Source organism: Phyllobates terribilis, unplaced genomic scaffold (genome assembly GCF_046119375.1).
Source record: "Phyllobates terribilis strain yellow unplaced genomic scaffold, ASM4611937v1 Scaffold_5__5_contigs__length_657084704, whole genome shotgun sequence".
Lineage (NCBI taxonomy): Eukaryota > Metazoa > Chordata > Amphibia > Anura > Dendrobatidae > Phyllobates > Phyllobates terribilis.
The window spans coordinates 35,396,389-35,421,552 of NW_027362765.1; the positions used below are offsets into that span (position 1 = coordinate 35,396,389).

The window sequence follows — 25,164 nt, forward strand, 5'->3', positions numbered from 1 at the left end:
ACTAAATTGGTGCATTACCAGAAGGCCCTTGTGGAATTATTAAAAAAATTCTCATCTTAAAATGCTGGCGGCAGAGGTCACAGTTCGTTGAACAACCAAGGAGTACAGGCGAGAGAGACACAAATACGATCCAGCAGAGGCAGGGGAACACTGTCAAAGGTCTAGGAGAGTTTTCTCAGACCCTCCCATCGCATTGGCCCTGATGCGCGGGGTACTCTCACAGGAAGGGATAATTTTTCAAAGATGCTGAAAAAGTACGTTGCCGACCGTAAAAAACATCCTCTGTGATTCCTCTGTACCTTATAATTATTGGGTATCCAAGCTCGACACGTGGCATGAACTGGCTCTCTACGCTTTGGAGGTCCTGGCCTGCCCTGCCTCTGGTGTTTTGTCAGAGCGGGTTTTTAGTGCCGCCGGCGGCATTATAACTGATAGGCGCATCCGCCTGTCTACTGAAAATGCTGACAGGCTGACTCTTATAAAATTGAACAAGGGCTGGATTGGGCCAGACTTCTCATCAACACTGAATGATAGTGTGGCGCCCTGCTCCGCACAGGTGCCACAGAACCCAGTAGGGTGCATGGATGGACTTCTCCACAAGAGGCCCTCACACATTCACACACCTCCACCCTACCACCTCAGACCACAAGAGGGAGCCCGTTAGGGATATATATAGGGAGGGTGGAGCCAGGCAGCTCAGTGAGTTCAGTGACTAGTCTGGAATCAGAGAGTGTGCTGGCACTTAGACCAGTGAAGAGGCATCACACCGGCTGCTGTGCTTAGGCGAGCCAAGGCCTACAGCACGAGTGGAAGCCTTGTGAGGGCCCTGAGTGTGGCCGAAGGCAGAGGAGAGAGAGGAGAGAGGAGTTGAGGGGGCAGAGGAGCGTACCAGGCTCACCCCGAAATATACACCGGACACCGGGTCCGCACCTACCGGGTCCCTTTATACCCAGTAGGGACCACCTGGAGGACTACAAGTCCCAGGTCGACCAATGCTGACTACAGTACCAGGGCTAGGAGTCACGGAGGCCCCAGCGTCCAGGGAGAGTGATCTCCAAGAGAAAGCCCTACCACCAGGTCAGCAGGTGCAAGAGAGAGAGACAGTAATTAAGCCAGGCCTAGCTCTAGGCAGGTCAGAAGCTTAGCAAAGTGGAAGCAACGGATCAGGAGGCCCTACACCCGCTCACTGGGGAGAGTCCAGAAGTGCACCCTGCCTACCGAGTACCCTGGACCATACCTGAATCAACACCAGTAAAGGTACCAAAGTGAACCCCCGTGTGAGTGTCTGTCATTTCTTCCTGAACCGTCCTGGCCATCTCTCCCACACACCACCATCCATTACCCCACGCTGCCCTGGGGCCCGCTCCACCTGTGGGGAGCCGTTCCATCATAAGCTGCCCTAACATCTGCCTCAGAGGACTGCTCCGCAACGGCGGCTCCCTTTAGCCGCATTCCACAGGTGGCGTCACAAACACTTTACAAATCCCCTATAAATAATTCCCCTTTTTGGTGACCGCCCTGGGCCACGGACCGGGCCAGCCACCGTGATATCCCCCACCGGCATCCATAGGCCCGGACGCCGAGTACCCCACGGCTCTGGGGGGCGCGTCAATAGCAGCGTAACATAAACTCAAATCCAGTGTCTTTTTTTGGAAGGTCTACTCCCATGCAGCTCTTCACACCCAGACATGGGTATACGCTTTCTGATTTTGTCTATTTTCTGTTGTCCTCCTTGTCCTCCTCCTTCTGCTCATCCTCCACCACCATATCACCAGGGTGACCGTGATGCAATACCCACATAATTTTTTTAAGGGTGTTTATGATGCCCATAGGAAAAAATTTTAGAGGCCTACCTCTAACATTCTGTATGATATACAGTATGTTCATGTATACCCCAAGGGGTAAATGTTTTTCAGCCCATGCACTTAGTGCATGGGCATTGCCAGTATAGGAGAGCCACTCATAAATAATGGTAACAATTTTTTGAATGAGGACCTCCTCTACATCTCTTCAAAGGGGTATTGGAGTGCGTCCAAATTTTTGGCAGCCCTTGCAGTCACTGCATACGCAATAATTGTATTGCAGAACCGCTCGTTTATAATGGGAACATTTTGTTACTAAGGCCCTCCTCTATGTCTCTTCAAAGGGGTATTGGAGTGCGTCCAAATTTTTTGCAGCCCTGCCACTCACTGCATACACAATAACAGTATAGGAGAACTGCTCCTTTATAATGGGAACATTTTTTTTTACTGAGGCCCTCCTCTATGTCTCTTCAAAGGGGTATTGGAGTACGTCCAAATTTCTTGCAGCCCCGACACTCACTGCATACGCAATACCAGTATAGGAGACCCGCTCCTTTATAATGGGAACATTTCTTTGTTACTGAGTCCCTCCTCTATGTGTCTTCAAAAGGGGTATTGGGATATGTCCAAAATTTAGGCAGCCATTGCAGTCACTGCATACGCAATAACTGTAAAGCAGAACCGCTCCTTTATAATGGGAATATTTTGTTACTGAAGCCCTCCTCTATGTGTCTTTAAAGGGGTACTGGGAGGCTTCCAAAATTTAGGCAGCCATTGCAGTCACAGCGTACGCAATAATTGTATAGCAGAACCGCTCCTTTATAATGGGAACATTTTGTTACAGAGGCCCTCCTCTATGTCTCTTCAAAGGGGTATTGGGGTGCATCAAAATTTTTGGCCTCCCTGCCAATCACTGCATACGCAATAACAGTATAGGAGACCCACTCCTTTATAATGGGAACATTTCAATTTCAGAGGCCCTCCTGTATGTCTTTTCAAAGGGGTATTGGAGTGTGTCTTAAGTAGGAGACCCGCTCCTTTATAATGGGAACAACAAAGCATAGCCAGCTGATGGCCCTCTAACAATAGTGAGGGCCGACTGATGGCCCTTTAACAATTGTAAGGGCCGTCTGATGGCCCTATAAAAATAGGCTTTGTGACTTTCAGAGTCCCTCCTTCATAAATTAAACAGGATGTGTCTGATCATTCCTCACACACCACATGGCCAGATAAGGTAGTAAAATGTTAAAATGAGATTCACTAGTAAATGTATTTTTCACCGTTGAAAGCAATGCAAAAGTGCAAAATCGCATCAAAAATGTTATGTGTCAACATAGCCTAAGATGTGGAGGAGCATTTTTGTTTTTGGTTATTTATTTTACCTAATATACAACTCATTACCCTGGAAAGGATGTTCCTTAACATATTTCCCAGAAAAATCCATTTTGGTTTCGTTTTGGTATGTTTTATTGTGAGTCCGTAAAAGTGGTGTAATACCTCCGACAACATTATTGACAGTAGTGACCTGGGAGTCGGAGATGCTTCCAGGATTCTTCCCCATACTGTTCCCATGTCATTTGAGCACTGTTCCCATCAATTTAGGCAATTTTTAGGCCCCCTGCAGACCTCCGGGGGGGCCGTTGGAAAAATGCTCAAGTTTCCCATATACTTACATTGGGCTCGTTGCCTGGACTGAGCACCCAAGTATTCCAATTTGCTCGACCTGATCATTTTAGTTCTCGCTCAACACTAGTCAAGACATGTTTGAATCTGATGGAGACCATGCCCAGAAGGATTCAGGCAGTGTTGAAAGCTTTAGCTTTTCACGCGTAAAACATTAACAATGCAGTGACATGACAAGAATCTGCATAACTAATCATATGCTAAATAGTTGCAATTCAAATTTCTGTATGAGATCGCCAAGATGATTGTCTATAAAATGATGGTAGTTTCACGTTAGAACTTAGAAGCAGTATTGGATGGTGAGATATGGATCCTGAAAGTCAAAAGATCAAAACATTGTTACCCTTTTGCACGTCACTGTATATAATTAACATGTCTAGTAATCCTGGGATTTCCAAAATTCCATAACTTTTTCTTCTTGGTGTTGCAATTTCAATGTTAAATTTGTATACATATGTAAAAGCAGTGGCGTACTGCCAATGGCGGCAGACTACGCGACTGCTATGGGGCCCGAGAGCTGGGGGGGCCCATAGCAGTCCAGGGGCGGACATACCGCTGCTGGTGCAGCTGCGCCGGGGGGCCCGCCGGTGCAGCATCTCCATGCTCCGCTGCTGACAGGACAGAATGGCAGCAGAGCTGCAGAGATCCGTCCTCTGCTTCCTGCCCGCCGCTTCCTCCCTCACACAGGCACACGCTGCTTGATGATGTCATCATGCAGCGAGGGCCTGTGTGAGGGAGGAAATTACAGACAACAAGGATGCTGTGGCCTGCGGGGGAACGGGCAGAGAGGTAAGTGTTTTTATTTTTTATTTTTACTGAAACACTGGGGAGAGCAATAATGGGGCTGATGGGGCTGGAGAGAGCAATAATGGGGTTGATGGGGCTGGGGAGAGCAATGGTGGGGCTGGTTGGGCTGGGGAGAGCAATCGTGGGGCTGATGGGGCTGGGGAGAGCAATGGTGGGGCTGATGGGGCTGGGGAGAGCAATGGTGGGGCTGGGAAGAGCAGTGATGCTGCAGCTTGCGGGGGAACGGGCAGAGAGGTAAGTGTTTTTTTTTATTTTTACTGAAACACTGGGGAGAGCAATAATGGGGCTGATTGGGCTGGAGAGAGCAATAGTGGGGCTGATGGGGCTGGGGAGAGCAATGGTAGGGCTGATGGAGCTGGGGAGAGCAATCGTGGGGCTGATGGGGCTGGGGAGAGCAATCGTGGGGCTGATGGGGCTTGGGAGAGCAATGGTGGGGCTGATGGGGTTGGGGAGAGCGCTGATGGGTCTGGGGAGAGCAATGGTGGGGCTGGGAACAGCAGTGATGGCGTCGATGGGGCGGGGAGAGCAATGATGGGGATTAGTAGACCAATGACGGGGATGGGGAGAGCAATGACGGGTTGCTGGGAGAGAGCAATGATGAAGGTGCTGGGAGAGTAATGACGGGAGTTGCTGGGAGAGAACAATAATGGGGGTGCTCAGAGAGAGCAATGATGGGGTGCAGGGAGAGCAATGACAGGGGGGCAGGGAGAGAGCAATGACGGGGGTGCTGGGAGAGAGCAATGATGGGGGTGCTGGGAGAGAGCATTGATGGGCGTGCTGGGAGAGAGCAATGATAGTGGTGCTGGGACAGAGCAATGATGGGGGTGCTCGGAGAGCGCAATGAAGGGGGTGCTGGGAGACAACAATGACGGGGCACAGGGAGAGAGCAATGATGAAGGTGCTGGGAGAGTAATGACGGGAGTTACTGGGAGAGAACAATGATGGGGGTGCTCAGAGAGAGCAATGATGGGGGTGCAGGGAGAGCAATGACGGGGGTGCAGGGAGAGAGCAATGAAGGGGGTGCTGGGAGAGAGCAATGATGGGGGTGCTGGGGAGAGCAATGATAGTGGTGCTGGGACAGAGCAATGATGGGGGTGCTCAGAGAGCGCAATGACGAGGGTGCTGGGAGACAACAATGACGGGGTGCAGGGAGAGAGCAATGATGAAGGTGCTGAGAGAGTAATGACGGGAGTTGCTGGGAGAGAACAATGATGGGGATGCTCGGAGAGAGCAATGATGGGGGTGCAGGGAGAGCAATGACGGGGGTGCAGGGAGAGCAATGACGGGGGTGCAGGGAAAGAGCAATGACGGGGGTGCTGGGAGAGAGCAATGATGGGGGTGCTGGGAGAGAGCAATGATGGGGGTGCTGGGAGAGAGCAATGATAGTGGTGTTGGGACAGAGCAATGATGGGGGTGCTCGGAGAGCACAATGACGGGGGTGCTGGGAGACAACAATGACGGGGTGCAGGGAGAGAGCAATGACGGGGGTGCAGGGAGAGAGCAATGACGGGGGTGCTGGGAGAGAGGAATGACAGGGGTGCTGGGAGAGAGCAATTACGAGGGTGCTGGGAGAGAAATGACAGGGGTGCTGGGACAGAGCAATGTTGGGGGGTGCTGGTAGAGAGCAATGACGGGAGGTGCTGGGACATAGCAATGACGGGGGTGTTGGGAGAGAGCAATGATGAAGGTGCTGGGACAGAGCAATGATGGGGGTGCTTGTATATTTTCCGTGTGCACATAGCCTTACAGTTAATTGGGGAGAGTCACAGAGACTGAATAATTTATATTATTGGCAGGTGGAGATTATAGTTAATGGGGGGCACAGGCTGCTTATAACTTTATATTTTGATTACTAAGTGGCTAATAGTATATTAATGGGGGGTTACAGATCTGTATTCAGGGACGCAGTGCGGGGGAGACACATGTATATATACAATATATGTGACGTTGTTATTATCTAGGCTGGAGATCATCATGACAAGACGAATCGTGAGTGGGAGATGTCGACATGAAGGTCTGACCAGATGGAGAAGAAGCAGCAGAAAACGACTCTGATCAGATGAGACGTCAGCGGTAAGTGCATGGATGTAAATATTATTCTGTATCTGCACTGTGTGACGTGGAGTGATAATGTTATCTGTAAAATCCCTTAGGCTGCATTTGTGTGAAATGTCAGATTTTTTTTATCGGATGGTCCACGGACTTGTAGAGTTTTATAGATCCATTCACACATCCATGAAAATCACGGATCTGAGAATGAGATGGACGGTCAGAGAATGTCCTGTTCTGATCTGATTTTGAGGATGAGAATAGGACATGCTCAATGCGTCTGTAAAACAGGGCACTGCACACAGATGCAGGAATGTAGCCGTATTATGTGTAGAACAGTCCCTTAGTACATAGTGTACTCACTTATTATGTATAGCATACGCCCTTAGTATATAGTGTACTCACTTATTATGTATAGCGCCGTCCTTAGTTATATAGTTTCATCTTTTATTATGTATAACACCCTCCCTTATTACCTACCATCCACTCTAGCTCTAGGGCTCACAATTGGGGGATCATACTGTGTTGGGGTCAGCAAACTTTGCCCTGGGAGTTGAGGTGGGGTACAGTAGGGTCATTATATTGTGCATGTGGAGGAATTCACCATGGGGGTATCATACTTTGTTTGGGGGACACTTTTGTTGGCATCACACTTTATGGGGCAATGGAAGAGAGATCTAGGACGTCAGCAGGAGGAAAATTACTATGTAAAGGATGGAAAGTTGTGAGATCTGCTCTTCTGTGACCCTGACAATTATTTACTTTTTTTTTGGGGGGGGGGGCCCAATTTGAACTTTTGCTATGGGGCCCCATGAATCCTATGTACGCCACTGTGTAAAAGTGTCCTGTAAGTACACACAGCCTGGTCACATTCACACTACAAAGACACAACTGCTCATGAGGCACAGCAGAGTCCTGCATCCACGGAGGCCCCTGATCATGTGACCCCTGACTCCTCCCCTCCTGTGACCTCATCACAGGTCCTGTGCGTACAGAACAGCCATATATGTGGTGGCGGCTCTGCAGGTGGAGGTATGTGGAGATCTCCCATTACTGGGTGCAGGGGACATTAACCCCTTCAGCAATAAGACTGGTTTGTACTTTACATCTCTGCATTACATGTGTATTACCGGTCTTGTTGGCTCCTATCAGGTTATTACGGGATGAGTAGTATTTTGTCGCCATTTTCAGGTCCGTATAATGTAACTGGTCGAATTCTCTTCGCATATTTTTGAGGAATGGAAAAATGACATCAATTACGCTATTATTTTGCCATTTTTCATATACAATGATATGATACCCTGGGGAATATTTGTTCTTAGTGATGGTTGAGCACTAAAATGCTCGAGTGCTCGCTACTCGGATCGAGCAGGTCTGATGGGCTCGACTCAAATACCGAGTATAGTGGAAGTCAATGGGAAACTCAAGCATTTTTCCAGAAGACCCTAAAAGGAGGGCGGGGGGGGGGGGGGGCAGGAAAATCGCTGAAATGGATGGAAACAGCATGAGGAAAACGCCTGGACGCATCTCTGACTCCCAGGTCACTGCTGGGAACAATGTTGTCAGAGTATAAGGCTATGTGCCCACAATGCAGAAATGCTGCAGATTTTTCCACTTCTCCCTGGCAGGAAAAACCCATGCGGATGTTACATGCGTTTTTCCCGCCAGGTAGAAGCGTTTGTCAAGCGTTTTTGCATGCATTTCTGCATTCGGGTTATCAAGTGCTTTTCCAAGCGATTTTAGCATCACTTGGAAAGTGCTTGACAACTTGGTCACACTATATAAATCCATGCAACCTGCATGGATTTATATAGTGTGACCAAGTTAATAGTTGAAAAAAGTATTAAAAATGGTAAAAAAAAAAAACAAAAAAAACATTATACTCACCTTCTGATGGCCGCGGTCTTCTCTCCGGTGGGTCTGGTCTCTTGTACGGCTCGCGGTGGTGTGAAAGGACCTTTCATGACGTCATTTAGACATGTGGCAGGTCACGAGACCGCCAATTTCAGCGGTCGCGTGACCTGTCACATGACTAAATGACGTCATGGAAGGTCCTTTTACACCATTGCGAGCCGTTGGGGAGCCAGGAAGCATCATACAGGAGACCGGGGGCCATCGAAGGGTAAGTATATGTTTATTTATTATTTTAAATTCTTTTTTTTAACAGGTTCTATGGTACCTGGGTCTGGATGAGAGTCTCCTCTTCTCCAGACCCGGGTACCATCCGCACATTGAATCGCTTAATATCCGCATGTGTACATGTAGTCATGCGGATATTAAGCGATTCAATGCAAGTCAATGGCGGCAATTACGCTGCGTGTCCGCAAAATTAATGGACATGCTGCGTATTTTTCCGCAATGATAATCTGCAGCGGAAATTTCCGCAGCATGTGCACAGCACATGAGGATTATCATTGGGGACCATGGGGCACGGATTACCAAGCGTTTTTTAAGCATTCTCGCTGCGGAAATTCCGTGGCAAAAACACTTGTAAAACGCATAGTGGGCACGCAGCCTAACGCCACTTTTACAGACTGACAATAAAACATACAAAGAGAAGTCATTATACAGGAAAAAATGTTAGGAAACATTCTTTCCTGTATAATGACTTTTATCCTTCAACCCTTAATAGCTGGACCATCTCTCCCCATATTTCCCTGTTGATTATGACTACAGTAGATGGCTCCTTACCTTGACATACCAGAGCCGGTATGTCACTCTCCGCAAGGAGAAACGTTACCCCTTAGACCTCAGTCCAGAGCCTCTCATCTAGCCAAATCAGTTCTCATACTTTGCACTGACGAGGGCCAACAGCCCAAAAAACCATGTCTGCAAATTGAGATTCTGATTTGGCTTTTATCCTAAGTCATATTGCACGACTCGTTAAAGGGTTGATTGTGACTTGTAGGATTGCTGCTTCAAATAGGTGGCGCTATAGAGTTCAAGTCCTCTTTTTCTCTGAAAAGGCAATTTGCATAGTAGAGGGGGAAATAAAACTACTCCCCCCAGTAGTCACCATTAAATGTAATTTTAACCTTTTTCTGCCTTGTCTGGGCATGTGGTGTGTGTGACCTGGTCAGACACATCCTGTTTAATTTATGCAGAAGGGACTCTGAATCTCACAAATCAGAAAGCCAATGCGGACAATGCAAGATCTGCCAAAAATGATAAGGAAGAGGGACTCCGATACACCCTGCATTAGACCTTATACACATTCTGTTAAAATTGTTAGGTAGTGGGACTCCTAGACTCTTAAAGACTATGCACTTAATGCAAGGGCTGCCAAAAATTAGAAGGGACTGCAATACACCCTGGAAGACAAAACTTTTGAATGAGTGCCACATGATGAGCCTCTAAAAATTTGAAAAGAGTGACGCATGATGGCCCACTAAAAACTTGGTGAGTGACGGATGATGGCTTTCAAACAAAAGATTTTGACTAAGATCCGACTGTTGATCCTATAAAGATTTTGAGTGAGGCCGCCTGTTGATATGGTGGAGGAGGAGGACAAGGGCTCCCAGTGGCACTAAAAACCTACTCTGACATAACTCTAGCAGCAGGGCAGGCCAGCACCTCCAGGGCGTAGAGGGACAGTTCATGCCATGTGTCCAGCTTGGATACCCAATAGTTGTACGGGACAGAGGAATCACGGGGGACGCTGGTATGGTCGGCTAGGTACTCCTTCATCATCTTCAAAACTGTTCCCATCCTTATCAGACTCCTTCACGCATCAGGGCCTGGGTGCTGGGAGGGTCTAATGAAACTGTCCCAGACCTTTGATAGTGTTCCCCTGCCTATGTTTGACCTGTTGTGTATCTCCTTCGTCTCCCCCCCTTGGTTTCCTAAGGATCTATAACCTATGCTGCCAGCGTTGTCACATTGAAATTTTTGTACTAATTGTTCGACAAGGGCCTTCTGGTATTGCACCATTTTACTAGGCCTCTCTGCCACAGGAAGGAGAGATAGAAAGTTCTCCTTGTAGCAGGGGTCTTGAAGGGTGAACAACCAGTAATCAGTGTTGGCCAAAATGTGTATAACGCGAGGGGCACAGGAAAGGCAGCGGGACATAAAGTCAGCCATGTGTGCCAGGCAAGACTTCCCTGTTCCAATCAGGAGGACTACTCTCCATCTCCTCCCTCCTCTCCTCCTCCTCCTCTTCAGCCCATCCATGCTGAACATACGCGATGAATCTGGTGTGGGTAGTACCCTCTGTAGTGCAGGCACCCATCTCCTGTTCCTCATCCTTCTTCTCATTATCACCCAATCTGCACTGAGAAGATGAGATGAGGCTGGGCTGGGTAGTATCACCCTATGTACTTTCTTCCTCCTTCTCCACCTGGTACACATGCAAAGCTTCCACTTTAATTGTTAGCAGCGAGCATTTGAGTAGATACAGAAGTGGGATGATTACACTGATTATGGTGTCATCGCCACTCACCATCTTGGTTGATTACTCAAAGTTTTGGAGAACCTCACAGATATCAGACATCCTTGCCCACTAGCCGGTTGTTATGTGGGGAGGCTGACCGGAATACCGACGGGCATGTTGTCACTTGTATTCAACTACTGCCCTTTGCTGCTCACAAAGCCTTGCCAATATACACTGTGTTCCAAATTATTATGCAAATAATATTTTCTCAGATTTTCCCAAATTACCTATATGAATTGCAGTCATTGTAATTTTCCAGTCAAATAACTATTAGAGTACAATTGAAAGGGTTTTGTACAAACTGCCTATGATAACAGTATATTTAAAAAAAAATAAAACACTCAAACTGCACTCAAAATGCATGTTCCAAATTATTATGCACAGCAGAGTTTTCAACCTTTTCATTTTAATAAAGAACAAAAAAATGGTCATTTTTGAAATTATAAGCATTGGCAGGTTATTACAAACTGAAATCAAACAGTTTTCAACTCAAAACTTTATTCTAGGTGATGTTACATTTGCACATAGGACCGCTTGTTCGAAAGGAGCTTCTGAACTCTCTCGTCCATTGAATTTGTCAGGTTTTGGATGGTTTCCGCTGCAATTGTTTTGCATGAGGACAGAATACCCTCCCAGAGCTGTTGCTTAGATGTGAACTGCCTCCCGCCATCATAGACACTCCTTTTGATGATGCTCCAGAGGTTCTCAATGGGGTTGAGGTCAGGGGAGCATGGGTGCCACACCATACGTTTGTCCCCTTTTATGCCCATAGCAGCCAGAGATGCAGATGTGTTATGTGCAGCATGAGAAGGGGCATTATCTAATGCTTATAATTTCAAAAATGATAATTTTTTTGTTCTTTATTAAAATGAAAAGGTTGAAAACTCTGCTGTGCATAATAATTTAGAACATTCATTTTGAGTGCAGTGTGAGTTTTTATTTTTTTTTAAATATACTGTTATCATAGGCAGTTTGTATAAAAACCTTTCAATTGTACTCTAATAGTTATTTGACTGGAAAATTACAATGACTGCAATTCATATAGGTAATTTGGGAAAATCTGAGAAAATATTATTTGCATAAAAATTTGGAACACAGTGTATGTAATGTGGAGTTCCAGCATGTGGTCCGTCACACACCAGTCGGTAAGCTAGCACTTGCAAGCGCTACTGCATCACTGCCAGACCGGCAGCAGCTATAGCTTACCTTTGGAAATGGGCGCACACGCGGCGTACCTTCACAAGTAGCATAGGGCAAATCCAAGTAGGTTTAGAGAAACTGCTGAACCACTAAGTTGAGACGAGAGCATGGCACTCAAGCACCCGTGATACTCAATCGAGTACTAAGTGTGCCCGAGTACCCTTAGTGCTCAATCGAGTATCAAGCAGTGCAAGCACACTCACTCACCACTATTTGTTATATGATTTTTCCACAATAAAAGAAAAGCCATAACAGAAGAATATTTGTCTTTCAAAAATATATAGCCTTTGTGTCTACATTTTCAGATAAATGTTATTATTTTTTCTGGTGGTCTTGCCTTCATGTTACATGATGCTGATGATCTGTTTAACTACGTAGATTAGACAGTCACTAGTGAGCACAGCTTCTAAGGAGTTAAAGAACCATATGCAATCAGTGTAATTGAACCTAATAATGTGCAAACTGCCTCCACTCCGGAACATGATGTACAGTAACGGCAAAGTTCACAGAGGGATCCAACCTTTCGGTAGCTGAGAAATGATAACTGGATCTGTTCCCCAGACTCGAGTGAACAGTCAGTACAAAGCGGGAATACAACATTTACATGTTACATTTCATTATATTCATATTATTATATGTTCACCTTATTATGTCCACTAATTGTATTATTACTCAGGATTTTTATGATGTTACATCAGCTCATCTTCATCCCATTAAGGTCCGTTCAATATCGGATCCACTCAGTGGAGATCTTCATCTTCTGTATAAGGGAATTTTCCTCAAGGATGGTTAAGGACAGGGACAAGATGGTGGAGAGGATATTACACCTCACCCTAGAGATCCTCTTCCGGCTTACTGGAGAGGTGAGAGATTCTGATGACGTCACATTACATCATTCTTATCTATGGGAATAACAGATGGACAGAACGGGAGAGGTGAGGACTCTGGAAAAGTCTGTAGTGAGATTTATTAATATGTCTCTCCATAACCAGGATTACTCAGTAGTGAAGAAGACCTCTAGCGAGCGCTGTCAAGCCCCTGTGTGTAAGGGATGGGGAAGACCCCTGAGCCCAATCACGTGGCCTCCACCTCACCCCCTGATACATGAAGACATCAATGACCAGAAGATTCTAGACCTCACCTACAAGATAATTGAGCTGCTGACTGGAGAGGTGGGAATGCTGGGACATTAAACAGTAACACTATGAAGGGATTGGGGGGATGACTATATCATTGTATGTGTCAGGTTCCTATAAGGTGTCAGGATGTCACCATCTATTTCTCCATGGAGGAGTGGGAGTATTTAGAAGGACACAAAGATCTGTACAAGGACATCATGATGGAGGTTCCCCAGTCCCTCACATCACCAGGTAATAGACAGGACTAAATACACACAACTGATAATTATCTGTATGTAAAGAATTAATTCAGTCCCTGTATGTGTTTTCTCCAGTTATATCCAGTAAGAGGATGACACCAGAGAGATGTCCCCGTCCTCTTCTTCCTCAGGATTGTAAACAAGAAGATGTCAATGTTCCTCAGGATCATCAGGTAGATGGAGAGAAGGTGTCATGAGTAGTGTTGATCGAGCACTAAAATGCTCGGGTGCTCGAAGCTCGGGCCGAGCTCGCCGTGATACTCGGGTGCTCGACCCGAGCAATGAGCCCAATGTTAGTCTATGGGAGACCTGAGCATTTTTGCGGCGGCACCCCCGGTAGTCTGTAGAAAGCCTAAAAAGTGCCCAAAACTATAGTGACAGTGCTCAAATGACATGGGGACAGCATGAGGATCGCCCCAGGAAGCATTTCTGACCCCCAGGTCACTGCTGTCAACAACGTGGTCAGAGGTATTAAGCCACTTTTACAGGCTCTCAATAAAATGTTCAAAAACGAAACTGAAACTGTTTTCCTGTGAAATATGTTAAGGAACATCCTTTCCAGGGTAAAGACTTGTGTATAAGGTAAAATAAATAACCAAAAATAAAAATACTCCTCCACACCTTGGGCTATGTTCACAAGTAGCATTTTTTATGCGTTTTTGCACTTTTGTATTGCTTTCAACCGTGACAAATGCATTCACCGGGAAATGTAATTTTAACATTTTACAACCTTATCTGGCCATGTGCTGTTTGCCACATGCATACAGTGCTGAAAAGACATGGGAACAGCATGGGGAAGACCCCTGGAAGCATCTCTGACACCCAGGTCACTGCCTAAAAGTGTGCCCATCAGAAGTGATCCTTCGCACATGCGAAGATGCAGACTTACAACTATCCCCGTGCAAGTCCTTGTCCCAGGGCAGTGTTCAATTGTACCTCCCCCATTCCTTGCAATGCAAGCGCAAGTATGCAACCTACCACCCACCCACCCCCAGGCTGCAATACCATACTGCTAGCTTGCTTGCACTTGAAATTGGGCCTTTTAGGCATGTGGAGGCAGAATCTGGCCACCACGTCATGGCTGCATCGGCGGCCTGGTATCCATACTCAGTCCCCCGGTGGCCGGGTGTCCACCCTTGGTCCCCAGCCGCCAGGGGGCGGCCAGGTGTCCATACTCTGTCCCCAGCCGCCCCGCGGCTGGGTGCCCACATACGGTCCCCAGCCACCCCTATTTGTCCCGCTGCGCCTTATACACAAGCGCGCATACCAAAACATTACCTGTGCCCTCCCCAGTGCATTTAGTGGGAAGGACAGCCCTACCACAAACACGTGGACAGGTGAATGTGGCCAGGGATGGTCCATCTCACTGATGCCTTCACAATGGGTTAATATTGTGGAAGCCGGGACACAGTTGGGCACTGGGATGCAACACGTCCTCCAGACATAGAGGATTGCGGGTCCAGGGTCAATCAGGCTTCAACACAAAGTTCAGAAGGTAGACAGGAGCAGTGGTCGGCCTCCTACACAGCGAGTAAATTATTCATGATCATGAGGCCATCCATCTCCTTAGCTTTCTGTTCCTTGGAATGCAAGCGCATGTATGTAGTAGCGGCTAGGTCAGCGTTTTGGCGCATATCCTATCTCCTCCAAGGATTGCTGGATGTTTTCCTGCTACTATCCCAGTTCTATGACTCCCGTTAAAACAAAGCTTCAGGTGATGAATGATGGATGAGGTGGTGGCAAAGGAGAAAGAGCAGGGGGAACAGGGATCATTCACATCAATATCAGGCCAGTCAACCACACATGTCTTGTAGGATATGTTTCTGTACCAAAAGGAGGTGGTTCGGCTACACAGTTATAGGGCATACAGTGAGTGCAATGCCTACCAAAAATTTCGAGGCACTCCAATGCCCCTTGGAAGTAATATGGAGGTCAGAGGGCCTTAACTAAACCGTTTTTTCCATTTATAGCAACTGGGTCTCCTGTACACTGTTGGCTTTCCAAAAATTATGAGGAACTGCAATGCCTCTTGAAACAAACGTGGATTACAGCGTACTAAAAACCTTCTACCTATTATTTGGGAGTGGGTCTCCCTTAGTGTTCGCCTATGCATTGAAAAGCAAAAGCTGACTAAAATTATGAGGAAATGCAATGCCCGTTGGAAGAGTCGTGGAGCTTAGAGGTAATTTAAAAACAACATTTCAATGCCTCTTGGAAGAGCAGTGGAGTTCAGAGTGGTTTAACAAGATGCTTTTAATGCCCCTTGAAAGAGACGTGGAGGACCCAGTGGAATAAAAAGACCATATCAATGCCCCTTGGAAGAGTGGTGGAGTTCAGAGTGGTTTAACAAGACTGTTTTAATGCATGGGAATACACCTCCCGAAATAACACAGTGGATTTGACTTTACTCTGCTGTCCTTTGGTGGTGATGAGAAGTCTGGCCCAATCCAGCCCTTGTTCATTTTGATAAGGGTCAGCTTGTCAGCATTGTCAGTTGACAGGCGAGTGCGCTTATCAGTTATAATTCCCCCAGCGGCACTAAAAACACGCTCCGATAACACGCTAGCGGCAGGGCAGGCCAGGACCTCCAAGGCGTACAGAGTGAGTTCATTCCAAGTGTCCAGCTTGGATACCCAATAATTAAAAGGCGCAGAGGAATCACGGAGGATGCTGGTACGGTCAGCAAGGTACTCCCTCACCATCTTTTGAAACTCTCCACTCCTTATGAGAGTACCCCGCACCTCAGGGCCTGTAAGCTGGGCGGGTCTCAGAAAACTGTCCCAGAACGTTGACAGTGTTCCCCTGTCTCTGCTGGATTGGAGCTGCGTCTCTCTCGCCTGTACTCCTTGGCTGGGCAACGAACTGTGACCTCTGCCGCTAGCGTGTTCAGATGGGAATTTTTTTAACAGTTCTGCAGCAAGGGCCTTCTGGTACTGCCCCATTTTTGTAGACCTCTCCACCTCAAGAATAAGAGAGTGAAAGTTCTCCTTGTAGCGGGGGTCTAAAAGTGTCACCAACCAGTAATGACTGTCACCCAACATTTTGACAACGCGAGAGTCATGGTTAAGGCAGCGTAACATAAAGTCAGCTATGCGTGCCAGACTGGTAACGGGCAAGAGTTCCGTTTCCTCACCAAGATGACGACTGACCATGCTCTCCTCCTCCTCCCCCCTGTCCTCAGGCCACCCACGCTGAACCGACGGTATGACAGTTGTACAGGTACTACCATCTACAGCTCATGATACCAGCTCCTGTTCTTCCTCCTCCTCCTCCTCCACCTCCTCTCCCTCATTGCCCCCCAATGCACGTTGGGATGAGATGAGGCTGGGCTGTGTGTAATCGCCCGCTATGGCTTCTTGATCCATCTCATCTCCATCTTGATCATCATCTCATCTGGCTGCAATGCCACCTCTTTAATTCTCTGCAGAGAGCGTTGCAAAAGACAGACAAGAGGGATGCTGACACTAATGATGGTGTCATCGCCACTCACCATCTTGGTGGCCTCCTGAAAGTTTGTCAGGATGGTACATATGTCAGACATCCAGGTCCACTCCTGAGGTCTTATGTGTGGAGTCTGACCTGAATATCGACGGCCTTGTTGCAGCTGGTACTCCACAACTTCTCTCTTCTGCTCACAAATCCTTTGCAACATGTGGAGGGTAGAGTTCCAACGTGTGGGGACATCACACACCAGTCGGTGTGCCGGAAGCTGCAAACGCTGCTGCAACACAGCAAGGGCGGCGGAAGCTGTAGCCGACTTGCGAAAATGAGCTGACAGGCGGCGTACTTTGACAAGCAGATCTGGCAACTCGGGGTATGATTTAAGAAACCGCTGAACCACGAGGTTAAGCACATGAGCCAGGCATGGTACGTGTGTGATCTCGCCTCGCCTCGCCTCAGAGCCGCCACCAGGTTACGGCCATTGTCACACACGACCATGCCTGGATGTAGGTTCAGCAGTCTCAGCCACAGATCTGCCGGCTCTTTAACAGCTGTCCACAACTCACACGCAGTGTGAGGTTTATCACCTAAGCTTATGAGTTTCAGCACAGCCTGTTGCTGCTTGACTGAGGCAGTACTGCAGTGCTTCCAGCTTGTAACTGATGTGGTGATATCTGGGATGGAGGTTGAACATGAGGAGGAGGATGATGTGCAGGAGCTGTACACTGTGGAGGCAACTCTGACTGACATAGGGCCCGCAATCCTCAGTGCGGGGAGGATGTGTTCCGTCCCAAGGTCCGACTGGGTCCCGGCTTCCACTATGTTTACCCAGTGTGCCGTCAGGGAGATGTACCGTCCCTGGCCATAAGCACTTGTCCACGTGTCCTTTGTCAGGTGGACTCTCCCAGTAACTGCGTTGTTGAGGGCACGGCAGATGTTTTGGGACACGTGCTTGTGTAGTGCGGGGATGGCACACCGGGCAAAATAGTGTCGGCTGGGGACCGAGTACCGACGGCCACCGCCATAAGGTTGCGGAAGGATTCTGTCTCCACCAGCCTAAAAGGCAGCATTTCCAACGCAAGCAGTCGTGAAATGTGCGAATTTAGGACTGTGGCCTGTGGGGCGTTGGCTGCGAATTTGCGCTTTCGTTCAAAGGTCTGGGATATGGACAATTGAACGCTGCAGTGGGACGTGGATGCTGTTTCTTGAGAAACTGCCATAACAAGTGAAGACTGAGAGGAGGGGGCATCTTTGCATGCAGTATGGACAGGGGATTGCCTTGCACGCACAACAGGGGGTTCTCTTACACGCACAACAGCGGAAGAAGCAGGGGTGACACCCGCTGACACTGGTCGTGGACCCTGGGGTTCGCCCCACAAAGTTGGGTGCTTTGCTGACATGTGCCTGATCATGGTGGTGGTGTCTCGTCATTGTCCACCTCTTGTAACAAATTGCCAGCGTCGCCTTCCTGTGGCCGTGGCTGTTCAAATATTTGGCCATCGCTACATGGGATCTCCTCTTCCACCACTTCAAGCGGAGCAGGCGAGGGGCACAAATATGGAAATAGACCAGTGAACAGCTCTTCAGAGTGTTGCTGTCTGACTACAGACAGCAGTTGCTGTCTGACTACACTCGGCATGGTGGGAGGAAGGAGCATCAGGGTGAGGAGGAGTATGAGGTCGAGACTCACGGCTACTAACACTTGACCGTGTGGAAGACAGACCGGATGTGATGGTGCCCAGGTGACGAAGTATTATCTGCTATCCAATTAATCATCTGTTCACAATGATCCGTTCGCAATAGTGGTGTTGTGTGCTTCCCTAGTAATTCGGTCAAGAACTGGGAGCGAGAAGATGTGGCTGTTGGTTGTGGCACATTTTCACCTTGGCCATGGCCACGTCCTCTGCATGCACCATCACCAGAACGTTCAGTTCCACGTCGTTTAGATGAAAAAAAAAAAGGATTTTTCCTGGCCCCTGAGACCTGGGGCTAAGTCTAGCAATTTGAGAAGCAGCACACAGGACTGTAATGCAGTGTTTGTTGGTATAACCACTGCATCTCCTATACAGCCTGCCTGCCTGCCTGCCTGATATCTGGGATGGATATTAGTCCTGAGAAGGACTGTTTGTTTGATTTTGCAGGCTTTAGAGACCCTACAATACCTATTTCGCAGTATAAATCTCTCCCTAGCTCAGCAGCACTCTCCCTACACAGTCTGATCCGGAGCGACTGTGTCCAAGATGGCGGCGCCCGGTTTTAAATACTCGAGGTGACGCTGTGCAGTCAGCCAATCACTGTAATGCCCACAACCAACATGGCTGCGGCATTACAGTGACTGGCTGGAAATCCCTGCATGTTCATTGGCTCTGTAAAGAGCGCCAAACATGCAGGGCGGAGACCCAAGCTCCAGCCTGAGTAACCCGGAAATGCTCGGTGCTCGCCGAACATCCCGAGTAGTGAGATGCTCGGGCGAGTACCGAGCAGTGTCGAGCATGTTCGCTCAACACTAGTCATGAGATCTCCCCTATGATGTGTAGACGGTTGTGAAGGTCTTGTGTTCAGTCTTGTTTTATCCATCAGTATTATATGTTTTATACTTGTGTAATGAGAGCGATGGAGATGGCAGGATTAGAGATGATCATAAATGAGACTTCTCCATCGGTCTGTGACTTTTACAATATTCGTTTCAGGGTGAAGATCTGACCCATATTAATACTATAGAGACATATGTGATTGGTGATGAGTGGTGTAAAGAGGAGATTCCTACATATGAATACCCAGGTGAGTAGTAACCACTAAATTACAGTGAAATCACAGATTCTTCTCATTCACCGGCTGTAAGAGTTTTGTGCTGATATTTACACTTTGTTGTCTCTCAGTTTTAAGTTGTATATTTCCCTAACCAACATATCAGTTAAATCTGGATATAATTATAGTTGTTAACACATGATGGGTATTTATAATATTGAATATAGACTTGATATATTCCTATGTCAATACATCATATGTCTTCATCATCTGTGGTCTCAATTTTGGAACTTAGACCTATTAGAGTTGTATCAAGTTACTGTTTGCTAACAAAGTACAGGTATTGGGAACATTCACTGAATGGCCAACTTATTATAGACCCCCTTTGCCCTTAATAACACATCGGACCCTCTTTGACCTTTAGAATTGCATTATGTCTAACACTCCAGTAGATGTTGGAATCGGACAATTTAGAGTGGCTCATTTGATGGAGATACTGATATGCTCTGAACAGCTTGTCCTCCTTCATCCCAGATGTGTTCTATAGCATTAATATCAGGAGACTGAAAAGGAGAAGGATATACTTCTGCTAAACTATTTCAACTATGGATGTACAGGTTATGAAGCATAATTAGGATACAGTATTTTCTTCTACATTTTGCCTACTTTGGACACATCATACGAAGAGAGTAATCATTGGAGAAGGACATCATGGTCGGAAGAATAGAAGGAACAAAGCGAAGAGGAAGACCAGCATCCTGATGGCTTGGTAAAATCAAAATAACGGTGGAGAAGACCCTGGTGCACCTATCTAGGCTTGCACAAAATCAATCTTCCTAGAGAGCGTTCATCCATCAAGTCACCATAGCTCGAGATCGAGCTGAAGGCTGTTAAATAAAATAAATAAAATTATCTTCTACTACATAATATATTCAAACTTAAAGGGAAAAAATCTGATTTACTGATAAGATTGATCCCAAGGAGTTTTTATGTATAATAATATCTCTGTTTAATATTTCTGTTCTCGACTTCAATCTTCAGAATTACACTAAAAGTAAAATATTACTCAACTTAGGTGGACATTGGACAGCCATGGACATTGTTCTTGTGGTGCAGTCTATGAGACTTCGGTTCTGTTGGATATAATCTAAATAAAAGCTTCAACTTATTTACTGTATGATTTCACTTTGGTTAAGACCATCTTTATCATGGCAGTATAATTGTTACATGTTGAAGCCAGGAGGATCGTTTGCTGACATGTGGGTTTTCCTGGGGATATCTTGCTGCTGGAGCAATGTCCAATCTTTAGATACATTCCTTGTTTTTTTGTTCTGGGATTGTGGTCCTAGATTATCCCATCTTTCTTTACTGTGTCCATATGACAATCAAGTGGACACCATTCTGTCGCTAAGCCACTGCATGCTCCTTCACCAAAAACTGTCCGCTTTACTTTTGGCATCAAAATCCTATCTAATGAAATGAGGCCTGCTCTGGCTTGAGATGAAACCTTAAAGGATATTCCCAACACCCTTGGACTTAGAAGATGGTGACCCTTATTTCCCCAGATTTCTGAACTGAATACTAAAGTACACTAGACAACTTGAAAAATATTTGAAGAAAAATATTATCCAATAGAGAGTAGAGGGTAATTATGCAAATGCCTTCCTAGAATCCTTCCAACCTTTTGGAAGAATCTACCTTGACTTACTTTTTTGTTACTGAGGTCATAGGGTTCCTACAAGACCAAGACCACTAGGAACCCCAGTCCGATTCTTTCTGACCAAACTACTACACATTTGTGATTGAGCTGCTATTCCACATGCAGTGAGAGCCAAGGGTGAATTTCTCTACAATATCGAAAGGATATCCTTTTGTTTAGTCTCACCTGGTGATTGAAGCCCTTGGTCTGGATGAGTGTATTTTATACAGCATAGACAGGTGACATTGGTGCAGCAGTGAGATCCAGATGAAACGCTGGTAGAACAGCTACAGGAAAAGCAAATGGTAACTACAGGATCCATTGAAGTATGTACGGGAAGTTGAAATTATGGCAACAGGCAGATCAGAGTTGAAATACACAAGAAAGCAGAGGAAATTTAGTAATGAGTAAACTATGATGCAGAACTGAGCTGGAATGGTGACATAAAAGAAGGAACTTGGTGTTGAAGAACTGATGAATCAGAGATGGGTTACACAATGATATAGCAGTTACCCAGGACAGTATTAAACATAACAGAGGTGGGTTTGTAACAAAATCCATGGCAGAGTTACCCATCAATGTAGCTGTGCTTGAATAATATATAATATGTATATATTTATATAACTTGGTAGCCTAATGTTATGGACCTGTGGTTTGTGCACTGAGGTCTACTGTGGATTTGTGATGTTTTTGCATTTTCTATGGACAGTTATATAGAAGTGTTATAAATATAAAAGTGTTAAGGTTATTTTATTAAAAAATAATTGGTTTTATCCTTGGCAGATGAATGTAGCAGGAGAACAGAGGGACAAGTGACAGCTTCAATTTTTAAATCCGATGACCTTGATATCAAGCAACATACATTTGATGAGCATGTCATTATCCCAGATATACCATCATCCCTTCACAGCAAAGATCTATCATCTGATCCTTTTAAAATGTTCCTATCTTCATCAAAGACTATTAAGAAATATAAAAGACACAAAAGTGGCCTTAAAAATCAAAGTTCTCTGGATGTAAAGAGGCATTCTTCAAGTTCAGAACTGGGCAGAAGTTTTTCCCTCAAAACTTATTTTGTTACGCATAAAAAAATTCACAGAGGGGAGAACCCATTTTCATGTTCAGAGTGCGAGAAATGTTTCAACAGAAAATCAGTTCTTCTTAGACATGAGAGAGTTCACACAGGGGAGAAACCATTTTTATGTTTAGATTGTGGAAATTGTTTTAATCGGAAATCAAGTCTTGTTAGACATCAGAGAATTCACACAGGGGAGAAGCCATTTTTATGTTCAGAATGTGGGAAATATTTTAGTCAGAAAACATATCTTCTTAAACACGTGAGAACTCACACAGGGGAAAAACCTTTTTCATGTCCAGAATGTGGGAAATGTTTTAACCGGAAATCAAGTCTTGTTATACATCAGAGAAGTCACACTGGGGAGAAGCCATACTCCTGTTCGAAATGTGGAAAATGTTTTAGCCAGAAATCAAATCTTGTTACACATCAGAAAACTCACACAGGGTAGAAACATTATGTATGTTCAGACGGAGGGAAATATTGTTTTTATAAATCACATCTTGATGAATCACAAAGTGTAGAAGCCATTTTATGTACTGCATGTGGAAAATTGTGAAGCCAAAGTGTAGCTGTAATTGCACATAAAAAATCGCACATGGATGATGTCCAGAGTGTGAGAAATGTTTTTTAATAAATCACTACCTGTTACTCATAAATCTTGAATGTCAAAGAAATCACACAGTGAAGTAGGCATTTTTTTATTTTGTGAAAAATTGTGCAAGAAAACATACAACAATTACAGTCAAAGTATATTACCACTGTTACGAGAATAAATTTTCTCCAAATCGAATCTCCCGGTAAAATCCAGTAGATTTGTGAAATTCAAATTTCATCAGATTTGCATATCTCTGATGGCTACTCTATAAGTCATAGTCTGTCTCTTTAACAAGTTTTACAAAGAGTCGCCGTAAATGGTACTCTAACGAGAGCGATGGTGGAACCACTGTGTCATGGACCAAGTAGAGCCTGGAGGGGCGCAACAAGGCAAACACCTGACTCTTCACTAGAGCCCCATATTGTGTGGTTAGACATGGCTCCAGATGGACGCTAGGTGCTACTCCAGAATGGACTTCAGACACACGGCAGCTGACCCCCAGTGGGGAAGGGAGCTAGAACGGCCTGGAATGGGAAAGCTCAACTGGTACGTGTCTCCCAGCCATTGGCTGGGGACACTTTAAGTTGGTGCGCGCTGTCCTTGTAAGAGACAGGGAGCGCGTGCGCTCTAAGCACAGTGCCCAGGTATCTGCCATGCGTGTGCAGACACCAGGAAGCAGGAACAGGGAGAAGATGTGCGTACCGAGGACCGGGACGGTGAGTGAGTCGGCATCCCTGCTGGGGGAGAGGAGAATGGGAAGCATGCAGGGATGCTGGTGCTACAGATACATTCTCTAAATGGGATATAATCAGCAGTGGGGACTGTAGGGATCTGTGCTAGGACTGATTCTTTTTAATCTCTTTATTAATGACCTTGTGAATGGGATTGAGAGTAAAGTGTCAGTTTTTGCTGATAACACCAAACTATATAGGATTTTAAAAACTGACCTTGATAGTACAATATTACAAAACGATCTGTATAAGATGTCTGAATGGGCAAACACTTGGCAAATGAGATTTAATGTTGATGAATGTAGAGTAATGCACCTAGGACGGAGTAATCCTATTGCTGGATATACATTATATGGAAGTATACCCTGGACTACAGAACAGGAGAAGGACTTGGATATTCTGATTACAAGTAGGCTAAGCAGCAGTTCTCAATGTCAAGCAGCAGCTGCAAAAGCAAACAATATTTTATGGTGTATAGAAAGAAAGATAAAATCCCACGATCTCAATGTACTGTTACACCTCTATAAATCACTTGTGAGGCCACATCTAGAATATGGGATCCAGTTTTGGGTTTCACATTTCAAAAAGGATATTCAAAAGTTAATCAGTTCAAAGGCTAGATTATTACAATGGATGGAAGGCCTCTCATATGATGAGAGGTTCTAAAAGTTGGGATTGTTTATAGATTAGAAAAAAAAAGTCAGAGGAGATCTCATTTATATGTATAAATACATCTTGTCAATACAAAGGACTGGCATATAACTTATTCCTTCAAAAGACCATACTAAGAATTAGAGGGCACTTATTATGGATGGAAGAAATGCGATTTTGGCAGCTAAATAGGAAAGGGTTCTTTACAGTTAGAGCAGTCAGACTGTCAAGGGGATACCGCGACGGAGAGTGGTCTCCTCTATTTCAGGGGCCAGAAGATCGTAGCGTTTGACTACACGCAAACCTGCAGTGGTTTAATTTGCTTAGCTAGCTGGAAAGCAATGCAGATTTCCCTTGTTCCTTGGTTGTAAAGGTTAAACACTCATGCTTGGTTCCTAAGGCTTTCCGTCCTGAGTTATTTCAGCTGTTCTGATTTTTTTCACTCCCCTCTGGTATAAGTACTCACCTCTTAGCTTGGGTAGTTGCCTGTGATAGCTTGCTATACCTTGGAATTGGTTTGGAGCTATGAGCCATGGAAAGAAAAGTCGTTTAGGAGTCTTCTCTGGAAATTGCTGTTTGGAAGTTGTCTGGTGTCTTCTTCCTTTTCCTTATCTCCACTTTGGTTTGCCTCTCCCTTTCATTCCCTTTATATATTATAGTCTGGGTGCGCTTAGAGTGATTGCTGTTTTCTTTTATCCTTGTTTGTTTCCTTTTATGTCAGCACACTTCAGCAAAGTCTATGGCACACAGTACCCAGTTATACCGGGCTTCGAATCCTGTTCGTGACGCCAAGCATGACGCGCCCCCTGGGCCGTGGGGTACTCAGTAGCCGGGCCGGTCGATGCTGGGGGATGTCACGGTGGCAGTGACCCG

At 45.9% G+C, this 25,164-nt stretch overlaps 1 protein-coding gene across 3 annotated transcripts; it reads left to right on the forward strand.

Annotated features, from left to right (window-relative positions):
• Positions 1–7,294: 7,294 nt before the first annotated feature.
• On the forward strand, positions 7,295–22,911 carry LOC141271866 (uncharacterized). 3 transcript variants are annotated; one of them, XM_073682062.1, is made up of 7 exons: positions 7,295–7,373; positions 12,689–12,833; positions 12,963–13,142; positions 13,217–13,340; positions 13,424–13,521; positions 19,480–19,570; positions 22,020–22,905. In XM_073682062.1, exons 1-7 carry the CDS (start codon positions 7,348–7,350, stop codon positions 22,760–22,762), a joined length of 1,407 nt encoding a protein of 468 aa, XP_073538163.1. In that variant the 5' UTR covers positions 7,295–7,347; the 3' UTR covers positions 22,763–22,905. The 3 variants fall into 3 exon arrangements, with proteins under 3 accessions (XP_073538163.1, XP_073538165.1, XP_073538164.1); XM_073682063.1 differs by having other exon boundaries at positions 7,318–7,434; XM_073682064.1 differs by lacking the exons at positions 13,217–13,340; positions 13,424–13,521 and having other exon boundaries at positions 22,020–22,911.
• Positions 22,912–25,164: the final 2,253 nt, after the last annotated feature.

Coding starts and splice junctions, on each gene's coding strand:
- LOC141271866 (XM_073682062.1), top strand. CDS start 7,348: ATGTGGTGGCGGCTCTGCAGGTGGAG. Junction 12,834..12,962: donor TCTTCCGGCTTACTGGAGAG/GTGAGAGATTCT, acceptor CTCCATAACCAG/GATTACTCAGTAGTGAAGAA. Junction 19,571..22,019: donor TCCTACATATGAATACCCAG/GTGAGTAGTAAC, acceptor TATCCTTGGCAG/ATGAATGTAGCAGGAGAACA.